General features: G+C 43.9%; 2 protein-coding genes across 7 annotated transcripts in view; one reads left to right on the top strand and one right to left on the bottom strand.

Moving 5' to 3' along the window:
* Positions 1-11,956, bottom strand: part of SMAD4 (SMAD family member 4) — a 32,211-nt gene extending 20,255 nt beyond the window's left edge. For 4 of the 6 annotated variants that reach the window (XR_012671044.1, XR_012671045.1, XM_075137906.1 and 1 more), the window contains exons 1-4: positions 11,865-11,955; positions 1,870-2,235; positions 798-972; positions 344-373 (exon numbers count right to left, since the gene is read on the bottom strand). Coding sequence is in view for 4 of the 6 variants with exons in the window: in XM_075137906.1 (XP_074994007.1) it covers positions 344-373; positions 798-972; positions 1,870-2,118 (454 nt within the window). In the remaining 2 variants the exon portion in view is untranslated. Of the gene's footprint in view, positions 1-343; positions 374-797; positions 973-1,869; positions 2,236-11,864 lie in introns of all 6 variants that reach the window. The other 2 variants (XM_075137909.1, XM_075137908.1) reach the window with 2 other exon arrangements.
* A 2,558-nt stretch (positions 11,957-14,514) lies between these two features.
* LOC142075497 (uncharacterized) lies at positions 14,515-16,008 on the top strand. Its single transcript, XM_075136890.1, is given in 2 exon segments — positions 14,515-15,112; positions 15,115-16,008. Coding segments are annotated over 2 exon segments (1,440 nt in total). The 3' UTR covers positions 15,957-16,008.
* The last annotated feature ends 3,592 nt before the right edge of the window (positions 16,009-19,600 follow it).

The raw sequence follows: 19,600 nt of genomic DNA, 5'->3' as shown, positions 1-19,600 counted from the left end.
GATACAGCTGCACACATTTTTGGGTGTTTGGCTTTCTTTTTTTTTAGTTAGCAGCATTCAACAGTGAGAGTTTTGTTTTTCTTTTTTTGGGGGTTTGTAAGTTGCAGGCAATGAAAACAGAACATACCTACAAGCTGAGCCGAAGCCTTAATTTAAAGAATTCATCAATCCTTGCCTCTCATATGCTACTTAGCTAGTTTTCCAAAACCGGAGAGACAAATGCATTTCCATCTGCTCTCTATACTCCCGCCCAAGGAGATACACAGGCATCAACTGTGTACATACTGAAGAGTTTAACACAGTTTGTGCCCATAGAAATGCAATAGTAAACAGAACTACTTACCAGAACTCTGTAGTGTCAGTCCTGAGAGATCTTTGAAAAGAAGAAAAAGAAAAGGGGGTGTGGAGGATTATATACACAGAGATCTTCAACAATGTTTGAACCTTAAGTTTATAAGCCTTTACAAATTAGTACTACAGACACTACGTATTATACCCCCTCCATCACAACACAAGTATCAATGCTAAGTTATTCCTAGGATACACGTTAACTGTAACAACTGTGTGCAAAGCCAACAGAAAGGCTTAAACAAAAGCCACAAACTGTTCTTTCAAATCTGGAATAAAGGTAAAAGAATAATTCCATTAAGACGACAGAAAAGAGCATATGAGAGTAATTTGTAATTAGATCATTAAAAGTTAATGGTTCTAATTCAGGCCTGTATTTCCTACACTCAAAAGGAAAACATTTTACATTTTATTCCCACTGTTCCATTTTAAATCAAGAGTCTACTTACCGATGCCAGGCGATACTACACGCTCATAATGGTAAGGATTTACACAGACACTGTCACATTTTAAGTCAAAAGCATACTGACAATATTTAACATGCTTGAGTTCATTTTTATGAAGATCAGGCCACCTCCAAAGACGAGCGTAAATCACATGAGGGAATCCCTTGCGACCAGCCACCTAAAAAGTTAGACACAAAAGTTGATTGGGAAAGTAGCAAGACGTTTCACCTTACTTAGTGAGGAGCAAAGCTGGAAGAGGACAAACAACAACACAACCTCTCTCCATCATCAAAATATGAAAAAAAAGGTGGTGTACAGTTTACCCAAGTTCTGTACTCAACAGAAATAAATTTCTATTAGGGTTTTGCTACGGTTAAGTCAACACTGTGATTCTTAAGAAAAAATACTGGATACAAAATGGCAGAAGCAGAATTTGTGCTTAATGTAGTATGTATGGTCACCTTCCCCACCATGGATGATGAAGGAGCTTTGCCCCAGAAGAAGAGGAACAAGGCACTAAGCTACACTATAAGGAATTTACAAGTAGAAGAATGCCAATCCATTATACTGGAAAAAAAAAATATGCTTCTAGGGTAGACAGAAAGCTAGCCAGCAAACATGACATCTGTCCTGAAACAAGGAAATCGCAACCCAAGCTATACAGGTACTGAGTACTGACGATATAAGGCTAACATAAATCCTCAGTGCAGACTCCTTGGAGTACCTTAGCAAGGGATCATAGGTCTTTCTTCACACTGCTGACCAACACAGAGCTAACAGAAGCTTGTAGTGAAAATACCAGGATAAACAGCCGAATTTGTTACGTGACCCTGCTTTTTACTGCCACACACACACTCGTTTAGAATGGCTGATCCAACGCCTTCTGCTCCTTTTGAAAAAAAATAATCAACTACTGCAGCAGTCCAGAGCTCCAGCCACAAAACATGCCTACACATGGGGGCGAGGGGGGATGCAAGAGAAGAGCTACTCTTCCTCAACACTCTAGGATCCTGCGCCACTCACTTTTGCTCCAGCTTCACTAGGAGGAAAACATCTGATTTTCACTTGTACTAACCTGAAGCCTCCCATCCAGCGTTCTCTGTATTGTAACACACTTGCTAGGATGAGCTCCATTTGTGGTTATAGCTGTAATCAAAGAATCCAATTCATCTTTTTTCTCCTTTAGCTTTTTAACTAAACTTTCAATTGCGCGTTTTGCAAAAGTTTCACTCTCTCCACCTTGTCGATGGCACATCAAGCTGTGAACAATGCTCAGACAAGCATCATTACTTGTTGGCGTGTTAGTAATAGACATATTGTCCATTTGTCACAGCTTTTTCTTTCAGATCAAATGTCAGTTTTGGGGGCTGTTATGATTTTCAAGCTGATGAACAAGAGATGATCCAAGTTAAGTGTTAGATGTACTGTCTCTTGGTAAAACCTAGGAGGAAAAAATATCTACATTAGAATTGTTTTTAACAAATTGCAGATCATGTTTCTAAGGAAGTCTGTGGCTTTTTGCTTCTTTTATTTTCAAGCTAAGTGCAGGATATTAAAAGCACATGAAAAAACTGCATTGCTTGTCCCATGATAGCTAAAACATGCTTAAGACACTGCTTGCACAGTTTTAGATATAAGATTTTTTTTTTCCCCTAGCAACATTTAAATAAAGATTATAGTTCATATACATGTACACATAGTATGTACATATAGAAAGGTAGGGATTATTAGATGAACAGGCTTTGAATCAGGAAAAGGAGAACAGTGACAATGATTTCCTATATTTCCTATATTTTATACTGGTAGGATGAAACCAAGTGAAAATACTAACTGGGAATCAAGGGGCATTGATTTAAACAAAATTTGAATAGTGAAGAAGCATGAATGCACACCAGAATCATCTGTCATCTTTATTTAATAATCCTGTTCAAATAGTTCAGCTATGTTCTGACCTCAGACTAACTCTATTTCTCTTTGCTAATCAGAAAGGCAAAAATTTTACCTGGCCATTAGCTTAATACACATTTATGTAAATTAGTATTGTGTATATCTTTTCATATGAAAATCCCAACTGGCACATTTGTCTTTACTTGTTTGGATCCAGCTTCTCCTGGAAGAAGACAAATCAACTGAAGTCACTAAAAAAGCACTTCTGAATTGTCTCAAACAGAACTGCTTTAATTATACTACATTTAAGGAATAAGTCCGTCCTAACACATTTGGCCTTTAAACTCCATTTGTTAAGAACCTGCAGTGGTTTCTGGTAATGAAGTCATTCTTCTCAAAGCCAGCAGACCTCATCCTTCTGAAGTTTCCTTTAATTCACAAATTAGAAGAAGAGCTGGCCTGATTTTCTCAATTCTGAATGAGCTAATTACTATGCTTTATCTTGCTTTATCCAGAAACAGAGAACAGCAGGTTTTATGCACTCACAGAAAAGGAGTCTAATGTTGTCAAAAAGCTGGTCTGGTTCTTCAAGCACCTCTGGCTTCAGGTAGTCATCCACTAACTCCCTTCTACCAACTATGTGGTCTGACTTTCTTAAGACACTGGCAGCAAATACACCCAAGTGATTTTACTACATTTACATTTTCTGAGTAAGCTTTAAAATGTAAGTCTTTCTGAAACTAACATGTTATTCTCAACAATGTAAATAAAATATATTTGATTTCAACAGTTAAGGAAAAAAGTTTGTTCACATTATCTGAGGAACACAGCCAGTCAAAGACCTGTTACTGCACTGGAATTTGCCATGTTATTAGAGGTACAGTAGTAGCAGCTATTTATTGGAAACAAATGCATTGCACAAAAATAAGAGTGGGATGTTAATTTAGAAAGTTAACGCATCACACAAATTACAGTGTGAATGCATGGCTTCCCTTCTTGTAAAAGGAATATTGTAACACAAATCCAGCACAATTACAAAAGGAAACAAAGTCTTCCCTATTTAATATTTTCTCCAATTTCAACTTGAATACAGCATGCTTTGGTATACTTGGAAAAAACACATCACAAATCCTTCCCCCCCACCCCCATTTTCAATCGTTTTCTTCTTTTGTAAGGATGCTTCTGGACCTATTTTCTCCCAAAGGAAAACAATTACCTAAAAGTTTGAGTAAGATCATTTTACCTAGCTACTGAAGTTTCTCCCTCAATGCTAGGTTTTTTTGTGCTTCAACTCAATAAGCCTCTTTTAAAAGTCAAGCTTAACCTGCCAGTCATTCTCCATGGCAACTCCCACTCGCATAAATTCATAAAAGCTTGCCAGCTAAAACAGAACAGAACATCATTTTCCTTAAATATAAAACAGCATCCCAGATAGATATGCATAAGTAATCATAAATAAGTGACTTGATAAAGCTATTAGCGAAAAGAGCTTTAAATAAAGAGATGCTTAAAATTAGACATCCAGCTCTGCCTTTTACATCCCTAAAACTATGAATGAGAATTTTGCTTGCTGACTTTCAGAAGACTAAAATCAAGCAAATAAATCCTTATTTAAGTGGAATGATCTTCAGAAATGTTGAGTCACCCCTCAGCTGTCACTGCGCTCAATAGGAGCTTCTGACTGTTCAGCACTTTTGAAAGCCGGGCCACTTGTTTAGGATTTTGAATACTGTTACTCACTGCTGGTGCGTAATTGCATGGTAATTCAGGAGCCTTTCTTTAGAAGTCCCCTCTACAGAAATCCTCTATTTAATCTTGCAATTTCGATCCCCAGAAAAAGGGGGTGAGGTCAGTGGCCACCAATCTGGCACATATTGATAAATGCTGTGACATATTTCTGCTGAAGCTCCAGAAGCATTAGTATATTTTGCAGACAAGCCAAGTTTTTACATTCCACAAATTTAGTTTCTCACGAAATAGCTCTACAAGCCTATCTTTAACTGAGTCACACATTCAAGAGGTGCCTTACCACCTTCTTACTATGTTACTTTCATGTGTGCAAATAAAAGCAAAATGCCATCTTAACGCGTTGTATTTTTAGAAGATAGCCTTTGAAGATAAGGTTCCAGCTTGCCCTCAGACATGGGGTGCTAGATGTTCTGCAAAACAACAGTACGCTTGTGTGATTTAACATTTATTTGATGTGAGCATGAAACTTCAAATTTGTTCCTTAGCAGAACCCCCGCCCAAGCAGGTGATCCCACACTAGAGCTCAAGCTTAGATGTACAGTGAATAGGTAGGGCCAAATGTATTGAGCAAAGATCTTCTTACTTCTCTCTACCCAGGAATTTCATGGAAACAGCAATGGGCGAGAGAGTGCTTTGGGGGAAAAAGGGCAGAGAGAAGAGACAGGGAACATGAGAAAAGCAGGAGACAGCGCTTGCAGTGAAGCTCTCTGCTTCACCTACTGAGGCCAACCAAGGAACAAAAAGGTATTTCCCTCCCTTTTGCTATAGTGTGATGCGAGCAGAACACAGAAGGAAAAAAAAAGAAGGGACAAGCTAACGTAAATGCTAACAAGTTACAAAGTTATAGAGAAGTACCTTATTATGTTATAGAAAGTAATTTATTTCAACAACTAAGTATTAACAAGTATGTTACAGAACAAGTGAACAACTAGTGTTCTGTGATAGTCTAAGTATTGTAACAAGAATAAGATCCTCTGAAGAGGAGACAATTCTGAAAGACAAAAGAAGTCAAGATCGCCAGCTAATTAAAAACACCTTTAATGATCTGTAGCAAACACGCTACTATCTCAGCAAACTGGTAAGTAACCATTAACTGAAACTCTTCCTCCAAGACTGATGCAGACTTGAACAAATACCATAATTCTTCTGTACATCCTACTCCCCCACGGCTGCTTCGCTGAAGGGTGATGTATCTTTTTAGCCTGTGCAATGAAATTCAAAACATGAAGCAGCTGTCTAAAATTAAAAATGCAACACTGGTGCCACATGCCTCATTTTCATGTCTGTGGATAATTCTGCCAGAAATGGTTACCTGAACAATATAAATAGATTCTAAAAACATAGGCACCTATAATAGTATGCTACCTCATATAACTAAAATCAAATATATTATTGACTTATCTACGCGGAAGTAACATTACTGAGCTCTCACACTAGTGCCCTCATTGCACTTACATTTATCTTATGGGCAGGAAAGCAAAGTAAGCACTGTACTGATTCAAACTATTCCACTGTTCTCAGATCAACTGCTACATCCTCTCCCTCAAAACAGCAATCTTTTTACTAGCATGACTAGAAAACACAGACCAGGTTTAATGTTCAGCATCTTCTGCAAAAGCTATGAAAACCCAGTGCTAGCTCAGAGCTCCAGGAGAGAATTCCCGTTTGTGGAAGCAAGGTGCTCCTGGTCAACTAGAGAAAACTGAGCAAAGTACAAAAAGCAGATGAGATCACACCCAAAGCGATAATCAATGCATTTATGGAATAGAAAATTAATGTTCCACCTTGTTTGCCAGTATCTCTTCAGCTGCACCAGCAAGATAATATTATAAGCTATGACTGCTTAAGAACAAGTGCTTTTACATGCCAAAAACCAAGGGTAACAAAACCAGCATGAGCCACGACTTCCAAATATTTGCAGCAACTCTTCAGGCAGCATACTAGCTATTTAAGAGATACAATGATTTGGAAGGCCCAAGAGTTGCTGAGGTATATTCCAGTTTGAAATCCTTCATCAAAAAAGCATGCAGACACATACAGATGTAGGCAGACACACGCACGGTCTGAAGAAGGTACAAACATTTTAGAAAAAGAAAGAAGTTTTTCTGCTTTTCATGGTTAGAAAAAACACATGGACTTGATTTCCTTGCTTTTACAGAGGTTTTACTACAGTCATACAGAAGCCCAACTGAGATGTAAGGGCAGAGGCTGGTAAAAAAAAAAAAGAGATTTCACCTAAACCCCCATCAATGTGCCCCAGCCATTCAGCCAAGCAATTTTTGAAACTTCTCTGAAAAATCCCTTCCTCCAAACAATTCCCATTTCCAATTCTCTAATGCGGTTGAAATTTCCTGAGAAGTTACAAATCCAGATTTCTTAAAAAGAACTCACATTCTTTTCTACATATTAAGAACAACCTTAAATGAGTCCTTTTTACACTCACAAGTCACTTATCTTCCCCCTCTCCTCCCACAAAAGCCACACTTTACAATTTGGGGAGAACGATCAACCCCAAACAAGAAAAGGAAATAATACGCTTACACAGACAAACCAGGCGGTTATGGATGGAGCTGGAAGTCAGGGATGTAACCCAAAGGAATATGATCCAGGCAATCAGCAATCCAACAGCTTGGGCAAGATGGTTAATCCAAGCCCGACGCTGATATGATACACTACCCTATTCATTTACAGTAGGGTTTAAGCCAATCACAGCTGCGGAGGGATCAAATTCACCAAGAAACTCAGTCTAAAAATGTGACAGTCCAAATGCCACTGGATAATTACTTTAAGATATGGGCAAAAGGCCAAAACCCCCACCATGTCACTTTCTTAGCATATATTTTATTCGACAGGTTTCTACAGCAAACTAGATATTTTCCAAATGAGACAACGTGAGATTCTTGGAGACTTCATTGTTTGCAGGACAAACTACATGAGAAGTAGTGTGATTAGGAGTGATCAAGTAACGCTTTGTTTTAAAAAGTAAGATGCTAAGAATTGTGAAGTGTTGTATTTAAAGGAAAAAAAAAAGTTAAAAAATATAGTACAGCTTTGGCACAACTGGAAAAATTGTTCCTGCAGGTGTCAGGGCAGCAATGGCCCTTTGAAAAGCTTTTGATGGAGAAAGGGAAGCAGTCTTGCAGATCAGCTCAGAAAAGAGGTTCCAGATACAGACATGGTGCTGAAGGTCCAGAGATGCTGATAAACATGCCAAATGCGGGAGGCAGGGCAACGCACAGCATACACCGACACATCAGAAGCAAATGAAGAATGCAATGTGGATTTGCAATTACATGCGCAAGAAGCCTGAAATAAACAGTTGTGATGGAAATCCAACCAGTCTGCAAAGTTAAAATCAAAGAAAAAAAGATTTTACACATGCTAAGTATCAGATGACACATTCGGGGCTCAGGAAGCCTTTAAACAGCAAGGCTGAGAGAGATTTGCCACCTTTTTGTACAAACTGATCAGACAACAGTCCTGTATCACCTTAGAGCATTTCAAATGATCATCAGGAGATCATTGTTGTAGGTCCCTTTCCAACTGAACTATTCGATTCTAAATAACATGAACGTAGATTTTTAGGAGCAGTTATGCAAAAATGTTCTATGATGCACGTAAATATATAAGCCTGAGAATTTTTAGTACTGGTCTATCCATGTAAGGGCTGGTGTTACAAACATGTAAAGGGATGCTAAAGACGATAACGTAAGGCAAGTAAGCGTGTCTAATGGCATTCACTAGGTACAATACAGCATTTCTATCTACGCTATGAATCTTGAGATAACTTGGCCATTATCCATTGTAAGATATTGTCAAAGGATCTAAGCAAGTCAGATAATTTGCAGGCAGAACATCCTTTGAGATGAGCCATGACTTAAGTGAACATTACTACTATGGTCTTCAAAAAAAAAAAATAATCATACCGTCTGAGCTTCCAAGGAGAAAAGAAAATAAAAACATGTATATTGCAGTAACAAAGAAAGACCACAGCCAGATCAAGGCCTATGGTGCCGTATAATATCAAAGGGAAAGATGTACAGCCTGCAATTCTGGGGAATCATACACTGGGGTAAGGAGGGAAATTAATTAACGCAAAAAATACCTGAACGACCAAAATGTATTTCCAACTTGCAAATATGAAAGTAATTTTCGGAAAAATATATCTAAGAAAAAATAAGAATTGTTTGCTTGAAGCTGATGCTCTGGGAGCACGATTTACCAGTAACAGCCATCCCAGTCACAGATTTTCAGCATTTTGATACCAGGCAGTAATGCAATGCTAACGAACTGGCTAATTAGAATAGCGTACAAATTGACATCTTGCTAGAACATTTCACACGAATAAAGGACAAGAAAGGCTCTTGCATAAGCTGTCGCCTCCAAAATTAGACAAACACAAAGATGTCAGAAAAGCAGCATTTGCGTTTGATAGCTTTTAACCACCAAAACATTACTACAGAGTTCTGCTGTTTAATAATGCAGGGGTAGAAGTTTTATGATAAACATGATAAAGAAAAATCCATAAACCAATAAAACAAAAGGCAGCTCGTGATTTGATGAAGATATGAATAAGTGATTAAACTGCAGATACTTTCCAGCACATTAGACTATTATCTGCTTGCCCAAAGGGTGAACAGGAACAAAATGTTTGTAGACGTAAGAACAATTAGCATTAAAGAGCAAGAGAAAGAGCACTATGAAGGTACTGCACTCGCACTGTTCTGTACAGTAAGAGCTAACATTCCCCAGAATACTATTTTTGTGCATGTATCTGAATCATCAGTATCAATTCTGCTCATCTCACTGTCAGCAGCTACAAAAACTTAAGACACATGACAGCATAAAAGGAACTGGAGAAGAGTTTTAAGACAACTCTGAGCGGCAACTCTTTCATCTTAACATAAATCCACCGTTAAAAAGCGTGAGCAGCCATTTCTTTGTGGAAGAAACTGATCTGATGTAGCTGCCCAGCTGCAGCTCTCAGCATCTTTACTCCTCTCAGCTTCCACCTGTGTACTTCAACTGATTTCAAAAGCACTTCACAAATGCAACAGACTGACCCTGTAAACGGAGCAAACATTTCTGCTGCACAAGGTTCCAGGTATTTTAATCTCGTTCAAGAAACTAATACAACAGTAAAAAGCACATTCAAATCCTTATCTTGTCTTTGAATGCGTGGGGGGCAGGACACGATGAAAAAGGTAGCGCTACTATGCTGATGTGACTACATATGCACATATTTTCAATCGTAGAAAGTTGCATTTTTCATTTTGCTTCCCCTTCCCTCTCTCTACTTTCTATTTTTGAGAAAGCATACAGCTGAAAAAAACTCCTCTTTTCAATACAGGCTTCTGTATGGTCAGAGAAGGAAGACCACTGCACATTACACCATGAGAGTGGGAAGGGCAGTAAACTCCTCTACAACTGGATCTATTTCCACAACACAGATTTAGGCACCCTGCGCTATCTCAACTCCGAGAGTGCACCCTTGGTGTCCCACTGAGCAAGAGGTCATCCCCTCCTCATCCTAGTACCCGTGGGTAAGGAGGGGATGAAAACCTGGGAACGGCAGGAGATACCACATTCAGAAAGCAGAAGGTGATGGTAGTCCTTGCTGTAGAATGACAGAGCAAACCTGAACTGAACTCTTCCTTGGAGTATCCTGCAAGACCCATCTTCTTGCAGAAGGCTTCCTTCAACAAGGACAAATAGTAGTTTTTCAAAACCTCACAAACAGAGGAAACAATTGTGGCTACGCCAAGCAATAAAAGGAAGAGTCAAACCTTGCTCAGGCAGAAATGGTGTGATTTTTCACTTGTATGTAATGTTTCGATACCCTAGCAATAGGTGTATTAGATAACATCTGTTCTTTATTGCAATCTGCACAGGGATAATGTTCCCTGCATTTGTTTGAGCTTAAAAAAAAAAAAAAAATCACCTCTGGGCAAAGCAAGCATGGAAAATTCCAGCCCCAACCAAAAGTAGAGTTTTTCACAAGGTTAACAACGTAGGAAAACAGAGTCCTAAAATTCCAGCAGGACCTTAACAACAGCACGGCGAAGGCTGCTCTTTACCAGGATCGACAGATCTGCTCTCAGCACCTTTGTTCTTCACTAAATCTGTTGATACCTCTCAAAACTCACATCCCTATTGTGTTAGCTGCGCTTGAATGCATTATGTAAAGAGCCATCTACTTAAAAAAGGAATTCTAATCAGTTTGAGACACTTACTTTTCTCTTTAGGCTTCAGCTCTTTGAAATAAAGTTTCTATATCAATATTAAACATGCATGCTTATGCAACAAGCAAATCAAAAGAGGTTCATGAATGCAAAGTGAGAAGAAACTCCTTCCAGTAGCAATCCGGCCAAGATAAGAGGAGGGCCAGAAGGACAAGTTGCCTACTTATCATGACACTGGAGTATGAAAACACGTTTAGTTTTATAGGGCAGTACAGCTATTTCAACAAGCTTGCATGGAATTACCTACATTACTGAATGAAGTAACAGCAGTACAAGAGTCTTACAATTTAAAAGATGACAGCTATCGCACAGTCTGAAATCACTCTTGCCTGTTGACAGTGGCACACCATTCTTAACCAAGATAATTTGAGAAGCGGTGGTAAAAGACACCACGATCCTACTCTGACCGTATGTGTTTGACAACAATTGGTTTGCAGTAGCACAATTTGGGCTCTAAGTAATAACACACCTAACCCACAACTAGATTACCCTGTAAATTAACCAGCCTTCCGTAGTAAAACCTAGAAGACTCAACTATACAGCAAGTCACAAACCTCCCCAAAAACCCAACACCCCCAGAAACGGGGACGGGAAGGAAAAAACCAGTAAAGATGGAATAACCTTTAATTAACACCCCTTGTGCTGAGCAGCCCCGCGCTGCCTGAAAATCAGCTAAAAGCACCGTTCTCTGTTATTGCAAATAAGATGGCAGATTTCGGAGAACTAAACGCGAAGCGGCTCACACAAAACCATCCAGGGCATTTTCCAGCGTGCGGGAGAGAGCACGAAGAGAGCGGTCTGCACGAACGGCAGCGGTGGAAAGTTTAACTGGGGACAGGCCGGCTGGAGAACCTTTACGAGCGGGCACGAAGATTTAAAAAAAAAACAAACACAACAAAAAACTAAAAGTTTGGGGGCGGGGGGGGGAGGGATCATCTTTTTTTCTCGCTCGGGGAAAGCGGGGGAGGTGGGGAAGGAGCCAGGGAGGGGAACCCAGCGCAGCGGGGCCGAGGAGAAGCCCCCGGGCGGCGGGTGGGGAGGGGGGGGCCGCTGCCCCGGCTCCCCGGAGCGGCAGCCGGCGCGCCCCCGGCGCGGCCCGGCGGCGCCCGAGACGGCGGGGGAGGCGGGCGGGAGGAGGGGGCGCACTGCGGGCGGCCTCGGCGGGCGGGCGGGAGCCGAGAGCGGATGTTACCTGGGCCGCGGGCGGCGGCGGAGCGGCCGCTCTCCGGGCGCGGCCCGCGGCTGTGGTGAGGGGCGGCGACGGCGGCGGCGGTGGCGGGGGGGGAGGGAGCCTTCCCTCGCCTCAGCCGGCCCCGGCGCGGCGGAGCGGGCCAGGCCTCCGCCCCCCCGCCCTCCCCTCCCCGGGCTGCGGCCGGGCCGGGCCGGGCCGGCGGGGCGGCGCTTACAGGCCCGCGGCGCGGGGGAGGGAGGGACCCGGCCGCCCCGCGACCGCCGCCCCCGTCGCCGCCGCCGCCTTCTTGTTGTTGTTGTTGTTGTTGTTGTTGTTGCCGCGGCTCCGGCCGCTCGCGCTCCGCGGCCGCCGCCGACACGTCCAGCCGCCACCGCGCATGCGCGACATCCGGGTAACACCCCCCCCGCCGCCGCCACAGCCGAGCGCCTCCGCGCCGCCGCCACCCCCCCTCCCCGCGCCGCCACCCGCCGCCACTGCGCCTGCGCGCCCGCCGCCCCGCGGTTGCCGCGCCGGCGGCAGCCGGAGAACGGAGCGGGCGGGCGCATTTGGAGGTTTATTTGTGTGGTTGGCGTCCGGCGGCGACGCGCCGGGCGGAGCAGGCAGCGCTCCTGGGACCGCAAGTACGGCCCCAAAAAGGTACAGCTCCAAAAATGCTACCCCAACAAATGCACAGGTCCGCAAACGCAACTCCTGTAAATGCAAAAACCCGAAAATGCAATCCCCGTAAATGCAAAGCCCCATAAATGCAACCCCCAGAAGTGTAAAACCCCACAAATGCAACCCCCAGAAGTTGAAAGCCCTGCAAATGCAACCCCAACAAATGCACAGGGCCACAAATGCAACCCCCATAAATGCATAGCATGGCAACTGCAACCCCCAGAAATGTATGGCCCCGGAATTACAACTCCCATAAGTGCAAAGCCTTGCAAATGCAACCCCAACAGATGCACGGTCCCGCAAGTGCAACCCCCACAAATGCAAAACCCTGAAAATGCAACCCCAACAAGTGCACAGCCCCACAAATGCAACGCCTACAAGTGCAAAACGCCACAAATGCAACCCCCAGAAGTGTAAAACCCCACAAATGCAACCCCCAGAAGGTGAAAGCCCTGCAAATGCAACCACAACAAACTCACAGCCCTGCAAATGCAAAGCTCCACAAATGCAACCCCGATAAATGCACAGCCCCGCAAATGCAACCTCCAAAAGTGCAAAGCCCCACAAATCCAACCCCAACAAATGCACAGGGCCGCAAATGCAACCCCGTTTCCCATTCCTCATTTGCTCCTTTGGAGCAAACTCTCCAAAGGAATTCAGCTGAAAAGGAAAGGATTAATTTTTTTTAAACTCGAAGGTTACATCTTTCTAACTTTGTGGTGTTGAGCCACCATTAGAATACAAAACAGAAGGGAAAAGGTGCACAAAATTCCATATCCACTGCAAAACGCAACATATTTTTGCTAAATAAGTGGGGTGTTCGGCAAGGTGCTGGTGTGCTATCGCTGCTACTCTGGTAAGAACTAAGAATGATGGAAATTTAAAAAAATTGTTATATTGCCATCTCAAAATTTCCTGCTCACACTATTAAGTCATTTAAAGTCACTTCCACATCCTTAAGAAGATCTTACTGATGAAAAGCAATGTAAAATGCTGCTGCATTTGTCATCTTTTCCTGGGTAGATGTAATTGAAGCCTCTTCACACCGGGATTTGCTGAGTGCGTTGTGAATTATCTACTTCTAGAGTTTTTGAAGCATTACGGACGGGAGATGAGAGCTCCAGTTCAACAGGGAACATGTCCCGTGCAGGACTCGTGGACCACAGCGCAGCAAATCCAGGTGCTCGCAGGCTGCCTGCACCAGCCTCTGTGCAAGTTATGCACCAGAGCTTCCTCTCGCTCTCCAAGGTATATCATTTAAAAAAAAAAAAATCATTAACTAATCTGCAATTTGTAAGCACGGTCTGTGAGAGACCGAATTGTAGAACATTTGTCCCAAAGATTGCCTGTCTAAGCAAAAATTTCTCTGGCTGCTGAAGACGGTAAGAACAGCGACAAGGCCACGGAGACCCGCGGTTTGTGCAGAAACACCCTGCCAAGTCGTGCGACAGTCGCGCGAAGAGCGGGGCTGGTCCTGCGTGAAGTCCTGCGCGTGTGCAGGAATGCAGAAACGTGCAAGTACGTGTCGTTGTCATGGAAACTGCAGCCCTTGAGTGAGAATAAAAAGGACTGCCAAGACAAGCCCTACCGCCATCGCCCACCGCCGAAACACCGAGAGGCTTGGACCCCCGGACGCCGCGGGTCCATGGTGGTGACTATTCCTGCAACTCTATCCCGAATGCTTGCTTGATTTCTGTCTTTTATTCTAATCTACCCTATTGCTACTAATTTTTACTTTTGATAATGAAAACTGTTTAGGATATGTGGCATTTGACCTTGTTTGTGTCTTAATCTCGCTCTTGGGATCATATCGAAACCTCTCCCGACATTGAATCAGGACATAAATTGGCGTCACGGACAGGATCCCTTGGGACGAGAGTGCCGTACGGTTTCCCAAATACACGAGACCTCTCAGGAAAGTAAGGGGTGCGGGTCTGTGTTTCAAACTTAGGTGCTGCCTTCCTGAGACGACCGCTTCCCTGCTTTATGTAAGATGAGTGATACTAAAACTGCCCCTTTGGGGAGAGAAGTTTTGTTTGAATTTTTAGAAAAACATAATGCACGACCCTCTGTGCCCAGGGTGGACTGGGCTCGGGGAAACTGGTATAATTTGCAGAGTGTGGTTGATCGAACAAGCGCTTTGCACAAGGATGTGAGAGTAAGATCAGGAAGGGGAAAATCGATTGTTTGTGCTGTTCTTGGTGCCAGTTTGGCCGCTGCTGTAGAGGCGAGGGAACGCTGTCGCGTTGTGGAATCCCAGATTGTTGAATCCCTCCAAAACCTCGTTCGGTCCCTTCAGGGGCAAGTGGCGGAATTAAAAGAACAGCTTGAAGGAGAGAGAGACCAGGTGAAACATCTGCAGACTGCTCTTAAGGAGCAACTCCTTGCGGGCACTGCCCACGAGGAAATATCCCCAAGACCAGAAATTGGTTATTCTTTTGACGACTTGCAGCCAGCGAGAGAAAAAGTAGAGAAATTAGAACTGCCCTTGCTGCGACCCTTGGTTAAAACTGAGTTGGCGAAGTTAAAAAAGAATTTTGGTCGAACCCCTAGGGAGTCGGAGACGGAGTATGTGTGGAGAGTATCGTTATCTGGGGGGATCAGATTTTGTTAAGTGAAAAGGAGGCGCGGGGGTATTGGGGACCAGGAGTATTTTTAATTACCAGGAATTACCGCACCCCTTGGTCTTTAACCCAGCGGGCAGCCTATTGGGCGGGGGGTTTGAACCCCCTGGAGAGGGGGGATCCCCTCGCAGTCACGGGGACTGTGGATCAGTTGGTGGAAAGTGTGCAGAAGGCAGCTTGCTTGCAGATGATGTATGATGGGAAGTTGGAGCCCAGGCAGGAGTCCCCGATGATGATGCCGGTAGACCCTGAACGAGTGACTCCCCTTATAAGGGGACTCCCCGATTCCCTAAAGCTGCTTGGTATACAATTACAGGGGAGAATACAGGCAGTGCCTCAGGGTGAAAGAGTTGCAGCTGCTTTAGAAGGACTTACACCCGATCGGCACCGCTGGCCCCCGGATAGGAAAATGTGGACTTGGGGGGAGGTAGCCCAAGAATTGATCAATTACGGGCGCAAGTATGGCCCCGTTAACCTTCCAGCCACTAAAATAGACTCTAGGGGCCTGAGGGGAGCTGAAGTAAAAATGGTTCCGCGCCCTGGGGGTGATAGAAGAACACCCCTCGCTAAACCACCTGGAGGGAGGGACATCCCAAATAAGCGCAGCAGTCTGTGGGCAAAGGGATGGCAAAAGGGGATTCCGCGTGACTTAACGGATGGATTGCCGACTGACAAGTTAGAAAAACTAGTGTCAGGATGGCCCGATAAACCAGCAGATGAAGAGACGGGTTCTAAAAATACCACCTCCAGTGCACCCTCTTTGATCAACTTATCAGAGACAAATGTCCCTCGAAATTCGGCGGGAAACTAGATTCCTCGCCCTCCGATGGTGAGCGGGTTGGGTATATATCAGACAGCTCGCAGAAAACGGCCGGGGTGATTTACTAATTACAGGCGTTGTGGGGCCGAAACGAGTCCCGGTCACATTTTTGGTAGATACTGGGGCTCAAATTTCAGCTATCAAAATGAAAGATGCTACTAGCTGTGGGGTTAAATTTTCTAAACAGAGGCCGTTCGTAGCAGATGCATTTGGCCATGTTCAACCACAGGCGTTAGCAATGGTCAACCTACGATTGCCGGGGGAAGATATTGCCACCACGGTAGCAATGGTTGTGGGAGAATTTCCACTCAACCTCCTGGGACTTGATGTTCTTAAAGGGAGGACCTGGATTGATAATAAAGGGAGACAGTGGTCATTTGGCTCTCCAACGATGGATATTCGGCTGCTACAAGCCGTGCCGCCACTTCCCCCTTCGAAGCTTACGAATGTGAAGCCTTACCCGATACCCTTGGGGGCCAGAGAGGGAAGAACGCCTGTGATAGAGGATTTAAAAGGACAGGGCATTGTGGTTCTGACCCACTCCCCTTTTAACTCCCCGGTGTGGCCAGTATGAAAACCAATGGCAAGTGGAGGCTGACCATAGATTATCGTAGACTTAATGCAAATACCGGCCCATTGACAACCGCGGTACCAAATATTGCTGAGCTTATAGCTACAATCCAGGAACAAGCCCACCCGATCATGGCAATGGTGGACATTAAGGACATGTTTTTTATGGTCCCTCTACAATCTGAGGACCAAGATTGTTTCGCTTTTACTTGGGAAGGTCAGCAACTCACTTTCACCCGACTCCCGCAGGGGATATAAGCACTCCCCCACATTAGCCCACCATGCGTTGGCGCAGGAGCTGGAAAGAGTTCAGGTAGAGAAGAGGGTCAGTATTTACCAATATATTGATGGTATTCTTGTGGGAGGGGATGAGGTAGAAAGGGTTCAGATAACTCAAGATAATATAATTTCCCATCTAGAAAGTTTGGGGCTGAAGATTCCGCCTGAGAAAATACAAACACCCTCGAGTGAAGTAAAGTTTTTAGGGATTTGGTGGAAGGGAGGAATGACATATATCCCATCGGACACCCTCTCCTCGCTAGACCAGATTAAGATGCCGGAGTCGAAAAGGGATTTACAGCATGTGCTGGGGCTGCTTGTGTTTTGGAGAAAACACATTCCCGATTTTTCAATTATTGCAAGACCCCTACATGACTTGTTGCGAAAAGGGGTCCAGTGGGAATGGACTGAGCCTCATAAAGAGGCATTGCAGTTGCTGGTGTTTGAAGCAGCTGTCCATCAAGTTCTGGGTCCCATTCACCCTACAGACCTGGTCCATATTGAGTGGGGATTTGCCAAGACTCCTATTTTATTTGTTATGTGGATTTGCCATGTTGTTATTTTTACCATGTATTATTCCGTGTTTTATACAGTTAATTCAACGTGTTGTAACCAATATGCAATTTGTAACCACCTTTTCACCTGACGGTGTTAAACAAATTCACGCTGTGCGTCGAACCACACCGTCAGTAGTGCGGATTGTATGAAATGCTCTTTTCTGGCCTTTTCTACATAACTATCTTTTCTCAAAACCGCCATGGGTCCTGAAGCAACCTTTGAGCCATGGGGTGGTGTGAGAGACCGAACTGTAGAATATTTGTCCCAAAGATTGTCTAAGCAAAAATTTCTCTGGCTGCTGAAGACGGTAAGAACGGCGACAAGGCCATGGAGACCCGCGGTTTGTGCAGAAACACCCTGCCAAGTCGTGCGACAGTCGCGTGAAGAGCGGGGCTGGTCCTGCGTGAAGTCCTGCGCGTGTGCAGGAATGCAGAAACGTGCAAGTACGTGTTGTTGTAATGGAAAGTGCAGCCCTTGAGTGAGAATAAAAAGCACTGCCAAGACAAGCCCTACCGCCATCGCCCACCGCCGAAACACCGAGAGGCTTGGACCCCCGGGACGCCGTGGGTCCATGGTGGTGACTATTCCTGCAACTCTATCCCGAATGCTTGCTTGATTTCTGTCTTTTATTCTAATCTATCCTATCGCTACTGATTTTTACTTTTGATAATGAAAGCTGTTTAGGATATGTGGCATTTGACCTCGTTTGTGTCTTAATCTCGCTCTTGGGATCATATCGAAACCTCTCACGACATTGGATCAGGACATGGTCTCTTCCCCTTTTGCTTCCAGAACCAGCTGCAGCCCCCCATCCAGGGAGACAATTTGCTCAAAGATGTGGACGAAAACTGCAAAATGTTAATGCTGAGCACCAAGCAGTATAATTTTCTGATTTCCTATTGGTTGTATAATGACAAATAATAAGTCTAACTATAATACGTTAAATTTCCTTCCATCAGCAGCAGCCCTGGTTTCCTTTCAAGGCATACCATGAACCACATCCCATTGGGATGCCACGAACTGCCATTACTAACACTGCGTTTCAAGCATCTTTTCACCAGGCAGCTGTCTTTATACACAAAATTTTGGTTTTAAGAGTGGAGATGAAAGGATGTTGGGAAATTCAGTGCAATCTTTCACCGTATTTCACAAGCAGGTGTGAACAAGCTGCAAATTCAATGAGGAAATCCCCAATGATGACACTGCAGCTGGGTTATGGAGTAGTGTGATTAATTCAGTTCTATAGCATGTATTAAATCTGAAAGGATCTGAATTAGCTATCTTAAAAGTACTGTATGCGTCACGGTAACTCTCTGTGTTTATACATATGTCTGTTTTGAGGTTCGTAAAGCAATCATTGCGATGTCCTGCTCAATCAGATGGTGAAACGTGGAGTTTGGGGATGCACAAGCCATTGAGCTGGTGCCACCATCCGTCTCCGGTGTCCCAAGCTCGGCATGGTGTCCACAAGCCTCCGTGTGCGGTGGCTGTGGGGGACACAGAGCGAATCCCACCGCAGCCAGCACCAGCACTCAAGGAAAGGACTGAGCTGGAGCTGTAAAGGGACTGGGGTGACCACCAGGTTAAGTGTTTCACCAGGGAAGATGCTGAGCTGCTGCCTCATATTTATCCAAACCCAAACAGCTCCAGCAACAATTAGTCCTGGGAAGGACCTTCGTAGGCCATTAAGATGATTTTGAAAGGCTGCAGGGATACCATGTCCAACAAAATGATTCTTTTTCCAGTCCACCTAAACTCCTTTGAACTCTCAAACATTTTTCAAATATCAAATGCTGGTACTAGCAGGATCAATTTAACATGCTGTGGTTTAGCATCCGTCCCCGCCCCCCTCCCCAAAATGTTACTTTGATCAAATTTCTGCAACTTGTTGTACCTCAAGATCCCAATCAATATGTTTTTATTATTAATAAAAAATGCATTAAGTTGTTCTAGTGACTATGTGCCAAACCACCAATTTCAGTGAGACCTGGATCAGTCCTACCACCTCGCCAGAAATTAGATTTCTACCATGAAGCCATCCGAGTTAAATAATTAATAACGTTTTCCTTATAAATGAACATAATTCAGTAAGAGCAAATTATTTTAAAAGTCTGTTTAAAGAAAAATAAAAATGCTCCCAAATGAAGATCGTGTTTCTTCTGCATTGACAGATGAAGAGTCCCACCGTGGGCCATAGGGAGTGGTTGATACCAAAGGCTGAACCACCT

This window comes from Calonectris borealis, chromosome Z (genome assembly GCF_964195595.1).
Source record: "Calonectris borealis chromosome Z, bCalBor7.hap1.2, whole genome shotgun sequence".
Lineage (NCBI taxonomy): Eukaryota > Metazoa > Chordata > Aves > Procellariiformes > Procellariidae > Calonectris > Calonectris borealis.
Note: the sequence above shows the minus strand (reverse complement) of the source record. Positions and strands in the feature narration are given on the sequence as shown.